This window comes from Misgurnus anguillicaudatus, chromosome 2, assembly GCF_027580225.2.
Source record: "Misgurnus anguillicaudatus chromosome 2, ASM2758022v2, whole genome shotgun sequence".
In the NCBI taxonomy this organism is placed as follows: Eukaryota; Metazoa; Chordata; class Actinopteri; order Cypriniformes; family Cobitidae; genus Misgurnus; species Misgurnus anguillicaudatus.
This window is the reverse complement of record NC_073338.2, coordinates 33,611,438-33,635,046: the sequence shown is the minus strand read 5'-3', so window position 1 is coordinate 33,635,046 and position 23,609 is coordinate 33,611,438. Positions and strand designations below refer to the sequence as shown.

The 23,609-nt window shown below is 36.7% G+C and overlaps 1 protein-coding gene across 2 annotated transcripts in view; it reads right to left on the bottom strand.

The window, feature by feature from the left end:
- st6galnac5a (ST6 (alpha-N-acetyl-neuraminyl-2,3-beta-galactosyl-1,3)-N-acetylgalactosaminide alpha-2,6-sialyltransferase 5a) overlaps positions 1 to 23,609 on the bottom strand; it is a 75,770-nt gene that overhangs the window by 42,634 nt on the left and 9,527 nt on the right. The window contains exons 1-2 of one of the 2 annotated variants that reach the window (XM_055202798.2): positions 7,892 to 8,068; positions 6,888 to 7,091 (exon numbers count right to left, since the gene is read on the bottom strand). In XM_055202798.2, coding sequence (XP_055058773.1) covers positions 6,888 to 7,091; positions 7,892 to 7,906 — 219 coding nt within the window. In that variant the 5' untranslated portion in view covers positions 7,907 to 8,068. Of the gene's footprint in view, positions 1 to 6,887; positions 7,092 to 7,891; positions 8,069 to 23,609 lie in introns of those variants that run through there. The other variant, XM_073853992.1, reaches the window with a different exon arrangement.

Genomic DNA, 23,609 nt, shown 5'->3' with positions numbered 1-23,609 from the left:
GTAAACCGTTGCCTACAATCCGTGTGTTTGTTGTAGTCCAAGAAAAGATTTTTAAGTTGGAGACGATAACTTTTGCATATCGTTAACATGTACTAATACATACTTACACACCAAAGGAAATGTAAAATCATGAATCAGACCATTGGTGCTCTTTAAAGAAACTTGGCAGTTGATGTGTGTACCCTTCAAAAGCTTCTACTGTACTTTTGTGTCCCACATGAAAAAACAGCTTACAGTTTCGGAAAGATATAAGGATGAGTAAATGACAAAATTTTACTTTTTACTTAACACTTCCTCAGAAGTTCCTTAGAAGAAACTTAGAAGTTTCCTAACATTTCAAAGAACTCAGTATGAGTATTTTAAATAGTCATACATAATTCTATTTACCTTCGGTGAGCAGACTTTTCAAACTGAGCCCTTCTGGTATGTTCACATTCCCTAACATGCTCTTGAGAGTTGCTTTCTTTGAACTGGAAAGCCTGAATGTTGAGCAGCATATAATATGCATTCGCTCTTTCTATACTGTCAGCCAGACATCACTATTGTAATGGTGGACTTCTTAATCCACCCCCATAATCCTGTGGCAAACAAAACAATGAGCAGCACTTGGCATCTACTTTAAGAGATTAAAGTGCTGCCCATTTCAAGGTCTGACTGAAATGCATGTGCACGCCACAATCACACCAATAACTGCTTTTAAGCAGATCTCTTTTCTAACCTTACTGTCATGCACAAAACATGGCTGTTTAAATTATTCATCCCTTTCATTCCGCAGAGCTTCCAGACTTCTGTTGAGATCAAGGCACTTACTGTAAATAGTTCAACATTTACAGTACTTACAATACAGAATGAACACGCAGCCATACATAACTAAAACATAAAACATATCTACAGGCAAATCTCATTTACTAATTTTTAATCATGGCAATAATACTCATGATTGAGTTTTAATATGATGATTAAGTGACTAATTTACATAAATAGAAACTTAATTTTAACAGAAATTAAATGTTTATTGAACAAAATGTTTGATCTTATTTTACTAATGATTAGCCAAATCATTACCTTTCCCATTACCTTTTTAAAGCATTAGTAGCACAAATCACAACCGATTGTAAAAATATTTGATCCCATGGAGACAAAAAATGTAATTAAATGTTCTATTAGCTTTGTTTTGATGGCATTTGTTAAACATAACTATTCAACCTGCTACTCTAAAAAAATATAAGTTTTAATTGGTATCAGAGCTCTATTGTAAAATTCTTTATGTGAGCTCTCCCAATGCACTGCACAGCTGCAACAAATACTGTAAATTGTTAACTCGCACACTTTCTTTTGTATAACTTCCTTGAATCTAAGCTTTTAATGGTTTCCTTGTGGAATTTGAAGAATGTGTCGATATCCTGGGTCTTGAATTCCACAATCAATCGATCCTTGTCCATGTGGGATGTTTAAAACATGAGCAGTGTGATTCTGGTGAGATGTGTTAGGTGCAACCAGGCTTGACGCCTACAAGATGAGTATTAGTTGCGGCTAGTTACGACAAAACAATAAAGAGGAGTTCATGCAGACACCGATTACCGCTGGGTATGGCAACTGTGTCAGGCGAATAAATTTGTTTAAGTCTGCTCATTTACATGGGCAAGTGTTTCTGTCATTGTCACAGAGAAATGCTAACTATCATTTAACACGTTCAGGTGCGCATTGACTGTTTATAAGCCATTAAGTAGGGGCTCCTAAAAGATTCGGTTCGGAGCTCAGTATGCTTATGAGATGATTGACAGGACTAAAAGGTCAGGTTTCTTCCAGATTTTAGTGCTTTAGTTGTCAGAAGAGTTGTGATTTATCTTGTGTCTTTGTGACATGCTACCTTGTTAAAATCAAAAACAAATTTTTATTAAAAGTGAGCTTTACAGAGAGGTTAACATATTCCCCTAAAATTTCGAGAAGTTGCATTTTAAAGAATAAAGAATTTTATTTTCTGATATTTAAAAATGTTAAGTAATTATACTGGTCTACAAATTGCAGATTTCGTGTTTAAACATTGGGCTATTTAAAATGATTCACGAGTTCACCTTACATCTAATCTGATAGCGAAAGTAATGGCCCGAACCCAAAGAACTCCCCAATCCCAAACCGGGATAGAACAGATTAGAGTGGCGAGTTGGGGTGATGGAGGGATATCGAAAAACGATCTCAAGACTGAGGTAGGATATCTGTATATGTAGTGTTTGGCTGATTACCAAATGAGATGCACCTGTGCTTGATTAGTTAATTATCTGATCGCGCTCCTCCCAAACCTTGTTAATAAAACATCATTTGTGGTATTACAATTTAACTTGCCAACCATGAAAGCATTTTGTCAATGTTTTTCCTTTTTTTCGCAATGAAAGTGGGGATGATATTGCTGTTGATGTATGCATGTTAATGTATCAAAGTACTTAACTCTTTCCCCACCATTGACGAGTTATCTCGTCAATCCGTAAAATAAGCAGAGCTGATGAGTTGCGGGTGATCTAAACGCCTGTAATAAGCTTGAGTTCAGCACCACAGACATCCCAGTGGAAAATTCAGGGTGTGTAATCCCAGCTAACAAAGCCATGGTACACTGAAAAGAACTGAACAAAAAATGAAGGTTTACAAGAAGTCTGGTATTGTGTGACTGCTCTAGTGACTACTATTTTATTTACTTCAGCAAATAAAAAATAACATGGCTTGGCAAATAATATTTTTTAATAATATGTTCCTCTGCATTGTATCACGCCTTCTATGCTCTCTGTGATGCCTCTTTTTTTTAACAATAATTGCACCCATTTCAGCACAAAGTAATTTAAAGACATGCTTTTTTCCCAGCGTTAAGTAATGGCATGCGCAAACATTAGTAAATTGCGTTGCATGAGTCATTTACATATTCTCCTCCCAAAAATGTTGCGTCTGAAATGGAAACACCTAGAAATGCATATACAATAAAGTCACTCGCAAAAATAACAAGACCACACCCTTTCAGCGCTAATTATCCACTACGCATCTTTAGTAAATCCTGACATTGCTATTTAATGCCAAAATGATCGTTTACACAGGCGCAAGCTGTTAGTATATCTGGCCCTGTATCAGCAAAATCCATTCTGCTGTCCTGCTCTTACAGATGCACAAATACATTTTATTATTTTCTGAAACGCCCATGGTACAACAGAGCACATTATGTGCAGTATGTTTCGCTGTAGTTTAAGACCCTGGCTCGGACATAGGCATGGGCCGGTTACCAGTTTCAAGGTATACAGAGGTTTTAAACAGTCAAGGTTTCAAAACCACTAAAATGTTCTGTGATACTGTCTCCAAGGTATGAGCTGTGTTTATACAAAATTCATTAAATCATTAAGTCATGTGATTGATTTGATGTTTACCTTTAATATACATAATGAAAATATAATCTATTTTTTGAAAGCATATTATAATTTAAATGCTTTATTTTTTCCTGGCATTTAAAAATAACACATTTTATTGCTGCAATACCGCAACACCCTGAAACCGTGGTATTTTTGCTAAAGGTTATCATACCGCCACAATCTTATACCGGCCAATGCCTACTCGGAAAAAATGAAACTACAGTAAAAATGTGCATTAGGTTAAACTTAAATTTTTTTCCAAACAATATAACTTATTTGTATAATTGATAATTATTAGCTTTGCTGTAAATAATAAAACAGTGAGTACGTTTACATGCACAGCATAAGCGGATAACTATCAAAAATCTGCTTATTACAGTCAACTGTTTTCAAGCGTTTACATGCAAATCAATAAACCGGCTATGCAGACAACTGCGTTTCCATGGGACTTGCAGAATTATCAGTTTTCTCGCAGGCAGTGACGTCACCACCTATAGTATACAATAGTCGTTCAAAAAGTCAACGGCATATCTGTCTTAACCTGTACTGTTGTATCTGTTCTCGTGTCTGCACAACCTGTAAATGTAACATGAGCTGCTATTTTAACAGTTTCTCTGCCAACTGCTTTAGTCCAGCGGAGACTTTTATGCGTTACTTTGCGCTTACTTCCGCGTGTGACGTTTATCTTTCATACGCGGAGACATGCGCATATGGACAAAACCGTGAGAAAGCCGGATAAGGTGTTTACATGCCACGCGAAATCGGCGTAATGAGCAAAAAACTACCTGTGCCGATCGGTTTTTGCTTACGCCGTTTATGGGCTGTCCCCGATTAAAGAAAACCGATTTACGCATTTACATGACCCCACGCGTTATCAGTTTATTAAGCATAATCAGCGTAAGACTGTGCATGTAAACGCACTCATTGTCTCACTTAAAGGCGGAGTGCACAATGTTTGAAAAACGCTTTGGAAAAGGGAGTCGGGCCGATTACCAAAACACACTTGTAGCCAATCAGCAGTAAGGGACATGTCTACTAACCGACATCCTTACCGGAGTTGCGTATGTGTGGGGCGGGTCTATCAAAAGAAGGTCCAGATTCTATTGGGGTAGGGGCGTGTATGTTTAGGTGATTTCAAATATCAACATTGTCTTTCAAACATTGTGCACTCCGCCTTTAAAAACTAAAATATAAAATGTACAAATCCTGCGATAAACACAAGGAAAAAAGTATTTATTTTTGTTAAAACATGTTGCATTGCTAACACTTCCAGCGTCCATTAGGAACTCAAACTTTTCCGTTTTTTGTCGAGCTCGCTACTGTACACTATGTGACATCACTGCCAGGAACACTGCCGTGTTTTCAGGAACTGCTGCAGCTAGACCCACATTTTTGACCACAGCTGCTGTGTGCAACTGTGCTGAACAGCAGAGATTATTTTAAATTTATTACACGGTGCTCTAATGCTTGATTGTGATTGGCCAGTAATGTTATTCCAAGATAACAAGCGCCTAAAACTAATAATTTGTGTCTGATCCTGATCACACTTTCGGGGCTTATTTCTGCTATAACAACCGACTGCCTCTACATTATTCCTTACTTAACACATAAAAAATGCTGATTTCAGAAACAGCATCATGTTTGAAGGGATAGTTTACCCAAACTCTCATGTTGTTACAAACATAAAAAGATATTTTGAAAAATGTTTGTAACTAAACAGTTTGTGGACCCCATTCACTTCCATAGTAGGAAAAAAGGATACTATGGAAGTAAATGGGGTCCACGAATGGCCCGGTTACAAACATTTCTCAAAATATCTTCCTTTGTGTTCATCAGAACAAAGTAATTTATACAGGTTTGTAACAACATGAGAGTGAGTAAATGATGACAGAATTTTCATTTTGGGTCAACTATCCCTTTAATGCATTATCAAGGTTGAAGTTTATAGTGCTTCCAAATGACTTATGTAGACATGCGATGTCACATATTACAGTTCATGAAAGCTCTTACTGTACATTTACGTATATAAAAGCTCGTACACACATGAATTAAATTCATTACTCATTTGCCAACAAATGTCAGTTTAGACTTGTCCAATAACGTTTGATGGAATACCAACGAACTGAGAATCATCAAAGTAACTCTGAGATCGATAACAGAGTCGTTTGGCTTTGTCAACAACTTGTCTATGACTTAAAGTGAACCACATCTACCATAACAGTACTTTTTCCATCAGCTCTTATGCGAACAACAGTGTCCGGCATTTGGCAGGGCGTGAGCCAAGCGGTGTCAAATCCTATTGCAGAAAATTTGTTTTAGGTTTATCAATAGCAGATAGCAGAAGCGGCCAGTGAGGGATTTCGCTTGAGTTGAAGCTGATATTGCTCAAGGCAGGTGAGTATTGAATGGCCCGTCTGTCTGAGCCAAGGGTAAATAGTGATTAATGGGAGATACAGGAAGGTTTTTCAAAGAACCGGCAATCTGACTCTTTCTGTCAGCTCTCATCTGTTGAATCGACCCAAAACGCAACAGACTCAATGTGAACATGAAATGTTTTTAGTAATGTTTCTTTGCACCGAAACTGCTAAATGTACCATTCAAGCAAAGATGACATTAGAGAACACCAGTACTATGTTAATATTTTCAAAACTAATCTGATTTATTGATTAGCAGTGTCAGTGAGTAAATAAGCTTTAAATCTGTCGGAATGGCTTAGGGAGCTTTGACAGAATTTGGCTCCAATTGCTTGAAAATAGGCTAGGAGATATATTTATGTCTGTGGACCGTGGTCATACATTTTGAATCCAGCAGTTTAATTTTTAACCACGAGTCCTTCCAAGATTGCGACGTACTTCATTGTTAAAATACACAGAGGCAAAAAGCACAGCGCTGAGCAAAAAGATCTTTGAAACCTAACGGTAAAAACATTTTTAGGAAGCAATAAGACAGTGCAGAATCTGTAAAGTAGATCGGGGGCTAGCTGTCACACGCTTTATGTGAATATTTCTCTCAGGGTAGATTCATTTTAAAAGTCAATTTCTGTACATTCATATACTTTTAAGTCATAGCAACAAAATATTACAGACAATTTTCACAGTTGTTGCAGACTTATAAGATGCCACTTGCTCATTAAATGTTGCCCAGCACTGGGGCATGTTGTCACAATCAAATCCTGTTCAATTCTAACAAAATTCCGACATCCTGCACCAACCTGACAGCTTTGACAAACCAATTCTCGAGTAAACATTTGTGTAACTGCTCACTTCTGACACAAAACCGTATAGCTCCTGAAAGACAGCTGATGTGTTATTTCTGTAACAAACTGCCCATGCGTATCTTATTTATTATTAACAGGGGGGTTGTGAGTCGGCAAGAATAAAGAAATGAAATGTAAAAAGGTGTGGCAAGAAGGCTTTATACGTGCATCTTTCATGTAACTTTAAAATATTTAAAAACTATTTTTTACTACAAAAGAGATATAGGATTGGTTGGTGAATTTACCTTGTGGTCAATGATGCCGCTGTAGCCCTGCAGGGGTAGAGGTGTTTGGCGCGTATTTTCAGGCGCATTGGTGGGCTCCGCTTTCTCACCCGACGCCCCCTTAGATGCGCTGGATGCTGTCGTGTCATTATTATAGCTGACGGTGTACAAGAAGAACAGACTGATGCACATGGAGATCGCGAGAAACACGGCAACTCCATGACGCTGGAAAACACGAGGGCAAAAGTTCACATTCAGCACTATATCACAGACTGATCAGACGTCATACTGTAAATCATATAGACTACTCTCATGTGTGATATACTCCATTACGAAAATTTACTACAGTTAAAACAAAAACAAAACATGGTTAGTGTAGTAAAACCATGGTTTTGCTGATAGTAATCAATATACCAAAAAACACTTTTTACCACAATAAAATCATGGTTCATTTTCGTAAGGCATTGTATTTCCATGCATGCACAAAAATAAGCTGCATTGTGAACTTGCTTTTTACTAAATGCTGACTAAAACTAATGCATTAGATCATATGCATCAATGGTTTTCCACAAGCATTATTAACCTAAGTACGTGCAGCACGCTTCTTTGGTTGGTTACTGTAGTATAATAATAAAAAATTAAAAACTGCAGGTGATAAAATTCACTTATAAATTCCCCTTATTTATTTTCATGTTTGTTTAATACCAACAGGCTAAAATAAAACAGGTGCATGCATGCATAATTTTCAGAATCCATATAAACACATCATATTCATATGAAATTGTTCATTTGTTTTAAAAATATTTAATAGCTACGCGTATTGCACAAAAACTACATTTCCTGTCCCCATAAATGTAATTTCCGACGAACACTTTATAATTCATGAAAAGAAGATTAAGGTTTTTGATGTTTTTAATCTTTCATTCAGCATGTTGAGAGGACAGTAAAGACAGAGCCGCAGTACTTCAGGAACAATGCTGCAAAGGAGAGAAGCAATCCATTCAAACAGTTTTCACAACATTTACCATCGGTGTCTTCATCCTGAAGCCCGCTGCTATATTCCCGGAAATGTGCGCATGAACATCCACTTTTTTCCCTGATTGTTGTTACTTCATCAGATTATGATTGAATTTCCGCGTGAGAGCTGACGGTGTGCGCGCGCGCTCGGACTGAACCCATTCTCAGCGTGCACTTCAGACGGACTGGGAGCCGCGAGCAGATATAGAGCGGTATGACAGCCCGAGGTCCTAAAGGACGTCGTGTTTCAGCGTCTACTGTACTTTTTACAGTACTTATTTGTTCGTTGTGGCCACTGGGATTTCAAATACACAATTAATTGTAAAAAAAGAGATTGTTCGTGATTTTATGATTTATTTTTCACAGCATGTGTCTAAAATTAATATTTGGTGCTATAGCATTTTTATGAGTGCTTGATTATAATTGAGTAATTATTGTTATTTTTTGGCGCTGTTACAACAACCTATGCCAACCCATGATCAACCACAGTGACTAACAGATGCATATTGCACACATATTGCCCGTTCAGATTTCAAGATTGGCTAGCTGCATTGGAGCCAGAGGCAGGACAGGTTTGTTATCCGTCTGTTGGGAAATAAAATGGTTACAAGGTGACAGGCTGCTACAATGAACACTGTTGAGGAAGAACAACACAATCTCATGGCAATTCGTAACTATTTTTTACGAGATGGCTAATTTGTAAGAACGACCTCATTTTTATGTTTTAGTACAATATGGTTTCCCAGTGGGTTGGGGGTGGAGCTTCCTTCATTCTTTTTCTTGATAAGCGTACATTTTTCTTGTATGAGTTACATTGTACAAAATCGCCACCTCATAAAATAGTCTACATTTCCCTGTGAGATCATGCTGGGAAAACAATGATGCTGGATTTTTAAAAGAAGACCTTTACATTTTTTTAAAACTTGCTTCAAACCTTAAAAACTGTACCACAGACAGACACTCAATAAAGCTAAAGCAATGAACAAATTCAAGTGGTCTGTTGCTTAAAGTATTAGTCCATTTTCTTAAAAAACAAATCCAGATAATTTACTCACCACCATGTCATCAAAAATGTTGATGTCTTTCTTTGTTCAGTCGAGAAGAAATTATGTTTTTTGAGGAAATTTTTCATTATCTTTTTTTTTCATTTTAATGGACTTTAATGGACCTCAACACTTAAAAGTTTTAATGCCGTTTAAAATTGCAGTCTCAGAGGACTTTAAACAATCCCAAACGAGGCATGATGGTCTTATCTAGCGAAACGATTGTCATTTTTGGCAAGAAAAAAAATCCACTTTTAAACCACAACTTCTCTTCTTCCTCCGATTGTGTGACGCGCCAGCGCGACCTCACGTAATACGTCACCACTTCAAGAGGTCACGGATGACGTATGCGAAACTTCACCCCAGTGTTTACAAGTGTGGAGAAAGTGGACCGTTCCAACGTTGTTGTATGTTGAATGATACTAATTAATGTCTTTGTGTCAGTTTATTGGTCCACAAATGTGGGTTTCATATGTGTAACACGTGACCTTTCGACGTTATTATGCAATTACTTGAGGTAAGAAGAGAAGAGAAGTTGTGGTTTAAAAGTGCATATTTTTTATTTTTCTTGCCAAAAATGACAATCGTTTCGCTAGATAAGACCCTTAAGGCCTCATTTGGGATTGTTTATAGTTCTTTGAAACTGCAATTTTAAAGTGTTAATTTTAATTATTAATAATCAGATCACTGCATAGCAATAGCAAGTGAACTAGAACCTTACAAATCAGTACAGAAATCATTTTGCAACCAGAATAAGTAGCAAAGTGGCTCAGACATTATGCCAATAGCCAAACGTCTGGCTCTGCAAGACTACCTACAGTAGATCCAGACTGCTACTGATATAACCCCATCAATCTTTATCCCTTTAGGCATGGCAGTCAATCCTATATTTATTCCAGTTCCAACTTCAATTAACACAGATTTAGATAAAAAGCATCCACTAAAGGACAAGGTACTGATTAACAAAAGCATTGTACAAAGCTTGTTAAGGACGAAGGTCAGATTGGTCCTGGAGACACTGCCTGATGCCTATAATAAAAAGGGGTGTGCAAGACAGTTTGCTTTAGATCCTCACTGATATTAATTTCTGTGAGGGCCACTACGCTTAGCCTCAGAGTATCTGCCAAAGCACATCCCATACACCCGGTGTGTGCTCACCTCATTACATTTTGCTGCCAAAAGGCACATGTGTGGACGTTGCTATGACAGCCATTAGGAAAGAGAGAGGGAGAGAGACCCAGCACCTGATTTCCTATATGTCATCCACTGCATAAGATCATGCATATTTCATTATCCCTTCATAGTTCAAGTCCCTTTAAAAAAGTGAAGTTTAGTGTCAGGCATTCACTGCATGTTTGTCCAGAAAATAGCAAGCCAAACAAACAATCCACATATGCCCATGTGCATCAAAGTAAACTCATGATGCGGAAAAGTGGTTGTGCATACACAAGTCTAAAAGTGAAACCAGCATTTTTTGTCTATACAGAATAAGTTTGCTTTTTAAACAGAATTACCCACATTAGAATAATATAAATTTAGTGACTATGAGGGGAGATGTGCATCTGTTTTATATATCTTTATTGATGACTCATGTAACTTAGTAACTGTATCAAGAAAGTTGTGTTTGAAGAAACGTCCTTGAGCATTACTTAAAAACAACTTTGTGTCACGATCCTTGTGAAAAAAATGCCACATTTTAGAAGTGACAAATACTTTGCACTATTATTTGCTTGCACACCAAGTTTTTGAAAAGCATTGAGCTGCAGTATCTGTAAAAGAGATATAACATGAATGTCTGTGAAAAACCACGAAAGCAATAAAATAATTTTAATGACATCACACAATTGAGGAATTTTGGGATAAAAATTTTAAATCGTAAAGTCTCTCTGTAGTCGATAATTGTATTACTTAAAGGCTGAGTCCATGATGTTTGAAAGCCAATGTTGATATTTGAAATCACCTAAACAAACATGCCCCTACCCCAATAGAATCTGGACCTTCTGTTGATAGACCCGCCCCACACATACGCAACCCGGCATTTGATTTGATTTGATTGGCTATAAGTGTGTTTTGGTAGTCGGCCCGTCTCCTTTTCCAATGCGTTTTTCAAACATCGTGGACTCCGCCTTTAAAACTCATCTCTGAGCATCATAATAGCATTATGTAAAAGTTTTTCCTGTGACAGTAATTTCTACATGCTTTAAAACTACTTAAATGTAATTCCCTCATTTAGTATATGCAGATCTATAAATATGCAAATTAGTCTCAATCACATAGCTTGGACTATAGATATGAATAAGAGAATTAGTCCCCGCCTCCACCTTTTTCTTACGCGTAAATAGATGCTAATTTCGGTAGTTTCAAACAAATAACTGGCAAGACACTCACTTAACATTAAATTTGAATTGCACATAATTACGCAAACGTGAACATCTCTTTTATAATAAACCCCTTCGATCCGTCTGCAGCAGGCATGTATTTTGACATGTCGCCTGATGCATATGGTTCACATGACGCGCCAAAACACATATTTTGACATGACAAGCCACACACGACGGGCTAAATACATGTTGTGACGAGCTTCGCATCATGCGCCCTCAAAAACGAAGTCATCCGCCACCACCGTTCCACTAGATTTCATAAAATTTTATTTCATACCTAATTATATTAAAAATTGGTGCTTTTTCTCAAGTAAGTAGAAGTTTTACTTAAGTTAAAGTAAGAAAGCACTAGATTTTGTATGTACTTATAGTTAATGTAAAACAACAACTCGAATTAAATGTAGTAGAGTTTGGATCTTAAAGGAATAGTCTACTCATTTTCAATATTAAAATATGTTATTACCTTAACTAAGAATTGTTGATACATCCCTCTATCATCTGTGTGCATGCACGTAAGCGCTGGAGCGCGCTGCGACGCTTCGATAGCATTTAGCTTAGCCCCATTCATTCAATGGTACCATTTAGAGATAAAGTTAGAAGTGACCAAACACATCAACGTTTTTCCTATTTAAGACGAGTAGTTATACGAGCAAGTTTGGTGGTACAAAATAAAACGTAGCGCTTTTCTAAGCGGATTTAAAAGAGGAGCTACATTTTATGGCGTAATAGCACTTTTGGGAGTACTTCGACTCGGCGCAGTAACACCCTCCCTCTCCCATTATGAGAGTGAGAAGGGGAGCGGACTTTTCAGGCGAGTCGAAGTACTCCCAAAAGTGCTATTACGCCATAAAATATAGTTCCTCTTTTAAATCCGCTTAGAAAAGCGCTACGTTTTATTTTGTACCACCAAACTTGCTCGTATAACTACTCGTCTTAAATAGGAAAAACGTTGATGTGTTTGGTCACTTCTAACTTTATCTCTAAATGGTACCATTGAATGAATGGGGCTAAGCTAAATGCTATCGAAGCGTCGCAGCGCGCTCCAGCGCTTACGTGCACGCACACAGATGATAGAGGGATGTATCAACAATTCTTAGTTAAGGTAATAACATATTTTAATATTGAAAATGAGTAGACTATTCCTTTAATATCAGTATTAACTCAAGAAATCCACAAATATAAAACATTTACAACATAAACTCCATAAATAAATTTATGTGAAATAAAGTTGAATGACACAGGACATAAGTATTGAACACGTTAATAAAAAGCTAGTCACCAAGGCAAGGAACTGGCTAAATCTATAAGTGTTTAGAAGGTAATTATATGTCCTTTCTGTACAAATGATTTTCAGCTGGGTTAGTAAATTGATGAGCACTCTCAAGACCTTAGCAACCTTGTTGTTGCGAAACATATTGATGGAATTGGATACAGATGTATTTCAAAACTTCTGAGTCTTCCTGTAAGCAACATTGAGGCCATTATCTGCAAGTGAAAGCAATATCACTCTGTCATCATCAACCGCACAGCAGCTCAGCGGCCACGCAAGAGTTTACCAGAAGTCAGTAGCTGACCAGTAGAATAGTCAGAAGAGTAACCCAAGTGCCAAGGAAAACTCAGAAAGAGCTCCAGAAAGACTTGGAGGCAGCAGGTGCCATTGTCACAGAGAAAACAATAGGCAACGCACTCCACCGTCATGGCCTCTATACACGCTCACCCCACAAGACTCCATTACTGATGAAAAGGCATGTTGAAGCTCATTTAAAGTTTGCAACTCATTTGGACAAGCCTATAAAAATACTGAGAGAATGTAGTCTGGTCAGACAAGAGCAAAATTGAACTTTTTTGTTGTTATGTTACACACCATGTTTGGAGAATGGCACTGCACATCACCCTAAAAACACCATACCAACAGTGAAGTTTGGAGGTGGAAGCATCATGGTGTGGGGCTGTTTTTCATCACATGGTACTGGCAGACTTTATGTAATTTAAGAAACGATGAATGGAGCCCTTTACCAGGTGATTCTTGCCTGAAAAGTCCACTCCCCTTCTCACTCTCATAATGGGAGAGGGAGGGTGTTACTGCGCCGAGTCGAAGTACTCCCAAAGGTGCTGTTGCGCCATGGAATGTAGCTCCTCTTTTGAATCCGCTTGGAAAAGCTCTACGTTTTGTTTTGTGCCACCAGGCTTGCTCGTATAACTACACGTCTTGAATAGGAAAGGCGTTGATGTGTTTGGTCACTTCTGGCTTTGTCTCTGGATGGTGCCGTTGAATGAATGGGGCTAGGCTGAATGCTGTCGAGGCGTCGCGGCGCGCTCCGGCGCTTGCGTGCACGCACACAGATGATAGAGGGATGTATCAACAATTCTTAGTTAAGGTAATAACATATTTTAATATTGAAAATGAGTAGACTATTCCTTTAAATAAAGTTGACTTTTTTCAACTGTATATTTTATAAGTTGTATCAACTCATCTCTTGTCAAGATAAATAGTAGTAAGTTGGCATGACTTGTAAAGTTGATTCAACAAAAAATTAAGGCAATTGAGATTTTTTACAGTGGGGTGAAAATTTCATTTGAATAACCTCATTGGAATTATATGTACTGAATTTTTTTTTGATGTGTTCAATATTTCCCCCACTGTAAGTAGTAAGTAAAAATACTTCACTGCTGTTCACCTCTAAAGACTTCTGTGGTGACAAAATTGAGATTCAAAAGCATCCTTATGACAAAAAGCATGTTGACATTCATCTAAGAGAGATTACCTAAAAGCTCCGGGCCTTTTCCTGTATTACAGATTGCATTACAGATAATATGGACCGGGTATATCAAATAATCATTTGTGGGCCTTTTTATAGCCCATTAAAGTAAAGGCTTTGAAATGAAAAAGCTTAGTTTGCAAAATCATACAAAGACTCTTGGGATCAGTAGTCTCACGTCAGCCATATCATTGACTAATCTGCTTGAAACTACCTGCGATTTGATCTCAATGTGTTCTCTAAAAACACAATAATTAACTGATCACTGATCTCTAGCACAATGAATAAAGCTAACTGGGTTCTCGTAAAACTTGATGAAAACAAATGATAGTCTACCTATTACAGAACATGCTTTTATTATCATTGCCATTATAACTTCAAGGGCTTAGAAACTGGAGCTAACTAAGAAGAACATTAAACAAAGACTACTTAAAAGTATTTTTCCATTTTAAATAAACAGATGTTTATTCAGCCTTTGGCAATCTTATGCCCCAAATCTTATAAGTCACATTGGAAGTCTTCATTATATATTTTAGCTATACATATTTTAGCCATTAAAGGGACACTCCACTTAAAAAAAATATTTTAGACTCATTTTCCAGCTCCCCTAGAGATAAACATTTGATTTTTACCGTTTTGGAATCCATTCAGATAATCTCCGGGTCTGGCGCTACCACTTTTAGAATAGCTCCATTGAATCTGATTAGACCATTAGCATCGCGCTAAAAATAACCAAATAGTTTCAATATTTTCCTATTTAAAACTTGACTCTTCTGTAGTTACATTGTTATCGAGCCCCAAGGTGACTTTGGAGTCAAAAAATCTAAAGTTTAGATTCATGTGAATTTTTTTAAAGTTAAGTTTCGCATGCTCACGTGAAACTATTGCATGCGCACTTGAAACTTAACTTGTGTCCCCTCAGGGGCTCCATACATTGTGTACTAAGACTGACGGAAAATTTAAAGTTGTGATTTTCTAGGCAGATATGGCTAGGAAATATACTCTCATTCTGGTGTAATAATCAAGGACATTGATGTTGTAACATGGCTGCAGCAGGCGCAATGATATTACGCAGCATCTGAAAATAGTTCCCTTAGTAACTTTCATTAGCAGGGGACTATTTTCGGGCACTGTAATATCATTGCGCCTCCTGCTGCCATGTTACTGCCGCAAAGTTAAAGTTTTAGTTCTAAAAAAATAAAAATCAATATAGTGTATGTGAAACTCATGTACATAAAATTGAAGACAGTGATCAGCTGAATGGATCCCAAAACAGTAAAAATCAAATGTTTAAAGGAACAGTATGTAAGAAATTGATATCAATTAATCATAAAATGGCCCTGATATGTCACTAGACATTAAGAAATAATTTTCATTTCAAATACTTATATCACTGACAACAGTGGTCTGGCCAGGATATTGTCATTTAAAGGTGCAGTGGTGAGGTTGTGAATTACAACCAACGTCTCAGTCCACTGCTCACCCCTCGCTTTTGAAAAGCATTGAGAAGGTATGGTAGCCCCCACCGGAAAAAAGTGTAATTAACGGAGACAACTTAGTAAAAAACAGTTTGTCCGTTATGGGCTTCTGTAGAAACATGGCGGCACAAAATGGCGACTTCCACGTAAGGGGATCTTCTGGGTATGTACATAAAAACGTCTCATTCTAAGATAATAAAAACTTAAACGGTTCATTATAAAAAGGTCGTTATACACCCCTGATAATATAGTTTTGTAATATTATTTTGCATTTCTGTCAAAAGATCCTTCTAAAAATTACACATTGCACCTTTAAAAAGTGGAGTTGCAGCCCTCAACTGATGTTTATGTTGTCATGTTGTGTATTGGCCACCAGTTGGGTGATTGCAGTACCAGTTTTAGCCACAAGTTTTGTTACTGCAATACCAGTTTTGGCCACAATCCTACATACTGTTCCTTTAACTCTAGGGGAGCTGAAAAATTTGCATATTTCAAAAAAGTAGAGTGTCCCTTTAATATTTGACATTGTTTGTTGACACATAAAAAAACTAGTCAGAGTATAAAAAGTGTGTGTAAGGAAATTTCACAGGACTAAAAGAGCTCACAGTTCAAAGAGAAACAAAACTTCTGTTGCTTTTTTAATATGTGACGATGTGCTGTCGTCCATCACCTCAATGTGTTCCTTTCAGCAGTGCCATATTTCTGCAGGGAACAGATATTAGAGTGAAAACAGGCCTCCCTCTCATTTGTCACCAGCGTTTGGGTAATGAACGAGGTGGATTGGATGCACTTGCTAATTATATATAGGACAAAGAGCCAGCCAAACCCCAGAGTGAAGGTCTCAACGCCATTGCAGCAAGAACCTTGATATAGAAAATGCACCGATGTCTTGAATTTGTCATTGAGTAAAAAAAGAAATCCATAAAGATGCTCATTATCATCAGGGATGCAATCATCTCTATAGTGGAAAGTCAGAGCGAATGACATGTCCTTATTCATCAGCTGGCATAATGAGCTCATTTGGCAAGTCACCAGTGTATTTCTGCAGTTTTTACTATGGCCTAAAATTAGTTCATATTTAGTTTTTTTGTTAAAATGGTTTCCCTTCTTCTTTGGTAAGCACATACTTAGATAAATCTATTAATCAAAAATGCCCAAAAAATTTTATTTTCATAATTTTTGTATCTGGTTATCTGTACGGGAAAGCAATGTCCACCATGACATTTTTTCCTACCCAAACCTGTTCATCTCCCAGTTTGGTTAGAGCTGATGATGGTCCTATTCTCACAGCAAAGCTTTAATTAAATTGCTCCCTGAGGCATGATGGAGCTGAAATCTAGTTTCAGGGGTGAGTACGTTACAAGAGCTGCACGGCTTACAGCCTGTATGCCTGGTTGACTTAAAGTATACACACCAGACCTTGTAGACATTTTGCCCTAATTCAAATGAAACAAATGGCCATCGTAACTACACCTTGTTTCCTTACCTCTCTCTTTTTATAATTAACCTACGTGTCAGTGCTCGTATTAGCAGTATTAGGGTTGAAAGCTAAAGTGGTCTGTGAGGAAATACAGGCAGACTACTCATTTTTTGTGACACAATAAGATAATGACACCATCAAACTACAGCTCCCTGTTGCATATCTAACCCAATGTAATATTCTAATACCAGATCTGAGCTATAATACGGACATATTTAAATGAGAATAAGTGAAATTTGGTTAACACTTGGGTGCTTTTATTGCAGTTCTCTAGACGGCCAATCTCGCTCATCATCCACGGTATAAACTTCTATAATATCTTTCCACAACTCCAGTGAAACGGTGACACGTGTCAGAAAGCTTGTTGCTTGAAAAGTCCATGACGAAATATGATGTTATCTGAGTGTTTCTTTGAACTGTTGGCCATTCTTCAGCTATGTCTCAGGCTGCCAGCATGTTCCTCATTAAAGTTTGATTGGAGGCGCTTTGGTCTTTGACTTCAGAGAGAGCTAAGTTGATTGAGATTGTGAAAAGGAGGTATTAGTGTGATTAGAACTCTAACACTTAATGACCTCCATCAGTTAAATTGGCATTCATGCAGAAATATGTTTAACGTAATATTGAGGTTTAAGCTAACATTTCATTTAAGCTAAGAAATCTGATTAAAATATCAATTATCCATTATACTATACATTTTCCATGTCAATATTCTCAACTTTGGTTGTGCCGACTTGAGCTAAACACAATCTATCAAATCAACCTTCTTTTTAAAAGGTTGAAGAATAAACCTCTGACCTTTTAAATTTAACTGTCAAATAATAATAGCTAAGGAATTCGGATACAAATTATATGTGCAGTATGCTGCTTACAGTGACAGCTAATAGTTTAATGTTCATATGTTATGTTCTGCTCAAGCCACACTGGCAAAGTTGATCGATCTGTATTTTTTAATCAGATTTGGGTTTGTATTGTTGAAAGACGACACTGGACCCTATCATACACGCAGCACAATACAGCGCAATGCGCGACGCATGTGTCTTTTGCTAGTTTATACCCGGCGCAATTATTATTTTCACGTTTAGCACCACGTTGTTTAAATAGCAAATGCAAACGAGGTGTGTTCAGGCGCATTGTTGGCACGTTGCTATTTTGAGGCAACTAAAATGCCATTCACCAACTGAAACCTGGTCTAAAGTCTAAAATCTATGGCGCAATATTGTTTTTGTTACTTAATGAGCACATTAGTAATATGCGCCTATAAACGGGATGACAATGCGGGTTTGCTTATCACACACATGGATGCGCAACAGCACACAAACATTTTAAAATATGAAAGATTTAAGGATTAAAATGTAAAAGATTATTATTGAGTCTCTGGGACATAAATTAGGACCGATTAGAGACGGTAGAAGGCGTAAAGAGCTGGTTAACCTGTAGCGTGGTAAGTAATAAAATGTTTTGCTTTAAACAAATGTAAATATTTCATGTATTTTTAAATGTTTTTTTTAAATGCTACCCCACGTATTTATTTTATATGATGACTTTGTACCTGTGGATATGATGAAATAGGAACCTTTTTAAGTAATGCTTTAAAAAAAAAAAACTCACGGCGCTGTCCAAGTGCTGAAAGGAGAGCCGTTTGTAAATTCTTTATCTCCTGTTTGTTACAAATAAAGTATTTTTTAGAGTACAAACCTTTTCTTGCATATTTGTAAATTATTATTTGAGATTACACTGATCGTGTAGGCTGTCTATACCTTTACAGCAATTAAAAGCCTGCTAATTTTACTTCCATGACTGAAAGAAAACAACTTTTAAAGGTTTTAATACAAAATAAATAAATAAAAATTAATACAAATAAAAAATTCAATACAAATAAAAACAATGCAATTTTTTAACATCAATCTTAAACTGGTGATCTTCTTCCTTAGTTTTTGAGCTTAGTTTTTCAGTTTACAAATTTCGCCATCTAAAAAGGGAATCGGCATGGCGCGAGCGCAACTGACTTTTAAAGGGGATGAAAGCTGAGACTCTCATTGGTTTATTGCACGTTACGGCCCAAAACACATCCATTACTCATTACGAGAATAGGAACAACCCTTTTAGACTGTGCGCTAGGCGCACAAACCATTTTTCCTTCGGTAAAATTTTTAGTAAAAATTAGCTTTGTAGAAACCAAGAAAAGCGGGGCATAATTGAGCAACAATAATGTACAGTATGTGGAAAATAATGTTTTTTTAACCATTAATAATGTACACATTGCATTACATCAAATACACAAAATTTTCATAGGGACTCTTTAACTTGTGGTCCAAAGATGAACAAAGTAAGTTGAATTATTTTATATATTAGGAGCTGCTAAACTCCACCATCAAAAATGAGATAATGTCTAAATCCCAGCCTCAACATCCAAAATGTTGTTGTTGTTTTGCCAAATTCATTTTCTAGGTTTTGCATCTGAACTCCTCATATTTTTATGATGCATACGTTTAAAAAAAATAAGTGAACACCTGAGGCAATGGTTAAACATCAAATTTATGCATACATTAGGCACTTTTAAAAGTATAAAAAAAATCAAGATTTAATGGCAAATATTTTGTGACCTAAGTGAAAATTGTAAAAAAATATGTTAGTTTTAATAAATCTGCCCCTGGTATAGAAATCTACTTATACTATCGTTGAAGAAACACCCAAACATTTTCTCAGACTTTCCACAAAATCATACGGTCATCACTGCCTGCAGGAGTTTGGCTGAACTCCACCGACTGCAGGTAAAATCAGACCATTTATCAACTTAGAACAGCCCCCCACATCTGCACTGAACCCAAAGACACTCTGTGTTTTAGCTTGCTTATCAGTTTTTCATTTGGCTTATGGGGTTATATCTTTAAATGAGAAAACAAAAATGCATTTTATCTTGGGCTGGAGTGAATGAATAGATATAACGTGTTTAATAGGGAGGACCTCATTTATTGTAAACATTCTGGGGGAGAATGCGATTGTACAATGTGTGTTTATCAAGTATCTTTGATGCAATCTGTTGCCACAGGCAGGGAGCTGTAGTTAATTGGTTTGTGGCGAGATATAAGGCAGCTGATGCGATTCAAGACCCCTGCCAGGGAAACCTTGAATCACAGTAAAATTATTCAGATACTCCCACAAAGCTGAGCCAAAAGACTTTTCTGTCAACATAATGGGACCAAGAAATGCCCTCAAATAGGCTGCATTTCATTGTTTTTCTTGATCTAACATTATTGATGTTATTTCTTTGGAAATGTTATTATATAAAAGGGTTTAGATAGATAGTGACTATGTTTGAAATATTACCCAATACCACTTTTACTATTGCTGCAATGTATTGTAAACAGTGAAAATATTTATATGCATTGGTAGAGCAATGGGTAAGCAGTCTTTAAAATTGATACATTTAAATGCATAATGTTTTTAAAAATGTATATGATGGAATGCCCAACTGTTTAAAGGGAAAATATGCTCATTTTCCAGCTCCCCTAGAGTTAAACATTTGATGTTTACCTTTTTGGAATCCATTCAGCCGATCTCTAGGTCTGGCGCTAGCACTTTTAGCATAGCTTAGCATAATCCATTGAATCTGATTAGACCATTAGCATCACGCTCAAAAATAACCAAAGAGTTTCAATATTTTTCTTATTTAAAACTTGACTCTTCTTTAGTTACAGGTGTAATGATATTACGCACTGCCCGAAAATAGTCCTCTGCTATTAAAAGTTACCAAAGGAGACTATTTTCGGGTGCTGCGTAATATCACTACGCCTGCTGCAGCCATGTTACAGCAGCAAAGTACTTGATTATTACGCCAGAATGAGAGTATAGTTCCTAGCCATATCTGCCTAGAAAATCGCAACTTTTAATTTTCCATCGGTCTTAGTACACGATATAACTACAGAGGAGTCAAGTTTTAAACAGGAAAAATATCAAAAGCCTTTGGTCATTTTTTAGCGTGATGCTAATGGTCTAACCAGATTCAATGGATTAGGCTAAGCTATGCTAAAAGTGTTACCGCCGGACCCGGAGGTCAGCTGAATGGATTCCAAAATGGTAAAAATCAAATGTTTAACTCTGAAAGAGCTGGAAAATTTGCATATTTAAAAAAAGTGGAGTGTCCGTTTAATTTAATTTTTTTTTAAATACATTGTAAGTTTAGTCAATAGGAAAGTAATTTTTCATTCACAAACACACATATGTTACAATTCATGCATTAATGATGCAGTTTATGAAGCCTTCATATCACTAAGTTATTTTTTTTCATTTATTAAAAACAGCCAGACAGCAAGTACAAAAATGAAAGTGACATTTCACACTGCTCGAAAAGTCAACATTATGTCAATTTGTAACATTTGTTTTCCAAGCAACCTAGCACAGCATTGTAACAGAAAAACATCAGGAAAACAAAAGCAGATACATAGTTACAGATGTAAAGAAGACAAAGTGATCACACGAAACAACAAACAACAGATTTTACAACAGCAAAAATGTAAACTTTATAACAAAGAGCATGATAGATTAGGTCTCCCCTCTCAGTTCCTATTTACTGGTAGGCAAAATAAAAAGCATAATATATATATTTTAAAATTTTTCTCGCTATATATACAGTATTTATATACATAAGATCATATTTTAATGCAACAAAGTCAAGTTAATCTGCTAATGTAGAGATATACAGTATTCCACTGGTGTAATCTTAAAAAAATTGTGATTTTTACATAAATGCAGTGAAATTTTTGTGATGGTAGGCTAAAGGAAAAGAGTGTAGGTGGTGACACATGCCATTAGTTCAACGAAAGGCATTAGGACAGGAAAATGCACATTTAAAAAAAACTAAAATGATGTTTTATCTGACCCTGCCCAGCAAAGTTTCAGATACGTCAAGTAACTTTGTGACTTAGCACTCCCCACTGGCATTTACAATGGAGAGAGTCTTTATAAAACTTTCATAGTTTAAGCTACAGCAGATATATGGAGACGGGGAAACACAAAGATATGTTAGAATGAGATATGTGCTACACAGCATATTAATGCTCATTTCCTCGCACTATTCTATGGTTCATTTGCACTTTAATGAGGAGTTTAACCATTGATCACAATCACACTCACTTCTCTAATAACCACGTGTAGAAACAATAGAGCAGCCCACCAGTACAACAAAGGCATCAGTAAGGCATGTCACCAACTAATAATGCATATCATCTGGACCGACCTGGACTGAGCATTAATTCGAATTTTACAATCACAGGCATCTGCTGAGAAAATGACTGATCAAAGCTTGCACGCTTATAAGATTTCATAAGTCTTATCGGGTTATACAGAACTGGAATGCAAATCCTTTTCTGCTTAAATGAGCCGATGATACTTGCAAATGGAATCTAACACTTGCGTTCTGGAGTACTTTAATCTGATTAGTATTTGCAGTTCGATATTTTTTAATATCAACCACTTATGCGTGATCTACACTCACCTAAAGGATTATTAGGAACACCATACTAATACTGTGTTTGGCCTTCAGAATTGCCTTAATTCTACGTGGCATTGATTCAACAAGGTGCTGAAAGCATTCTTTAGAAATGTTGGCCCATATTAATAAGACAGCATTTTGCAGTTGATGGAGATTTGTGGGATGCACATCCAGGGCACGAAGCTCTCATTCCACCACATCCCAAAGATGCTCTATTGGGTTGAGATCTGGTGACTGTGGGGGCCATTTTAGTACAGTGAACTCATTGTCATGTTCAAGAAAGCAATTTGAAATGATTCGAGCTTTGTGACATGCTGTATTATCCTGCTGAAAGTAGCCATCAGAGGATGGGTGCATGGTGGTTATAAAGCGATGGACATGGTCAGAAACAATGCTCTGGTAGGCTGTGGCATTTAAACGATGCCCAATAAGGGGCCTAAAGTGTGCCAAGAAAACATCCCACACACCATTGCATTAATAAGAAATTGAACAGGTGTTCCTAATAATCCTTTAGGTGAGTGTATATGACGATGGCGCACTCTATATGTAAAAGTTTTAAACGATGATGCTACAGTACATTATGGTGATATTCACATCTGTCAGCAAGACGATCAGAAACATGAATTCACAAGACAAATATAATCTCAACTCAGCTGTAAAACGTTTTAATACAAATGCATGAATACATTCTAATAATAAGTTAGAAAAAAATAGCTCTTTCTGTTTTCTAGCAAACTTCACATCGACGTTGAATGTACATCACAATACAGCAGACTGACCTGTAAATGATTCAAAAATATATGCAACTGTAGTCCGTAAAAGAGGGCTATGCCTATAAAGTTTGTATTTATTTGATCACCTTTGAGATTAAACACAAGAACAGTCATCTTTCGTATGCTTCCTACAACAGCGTTAAAACAAATTTACATTTTTATAGTTCCACCTTGTGAAACACTTCCAAGGCAACTTTTTAATCTGCTCACAGGATGATACAGTGTCTTGCAAGGATTTTCAAAACATACATAATATAAACATATAAAAACTGAAATAAAAAAGTCTTCTGGGATACGCATACATCAGCTCTCCACGCTGCT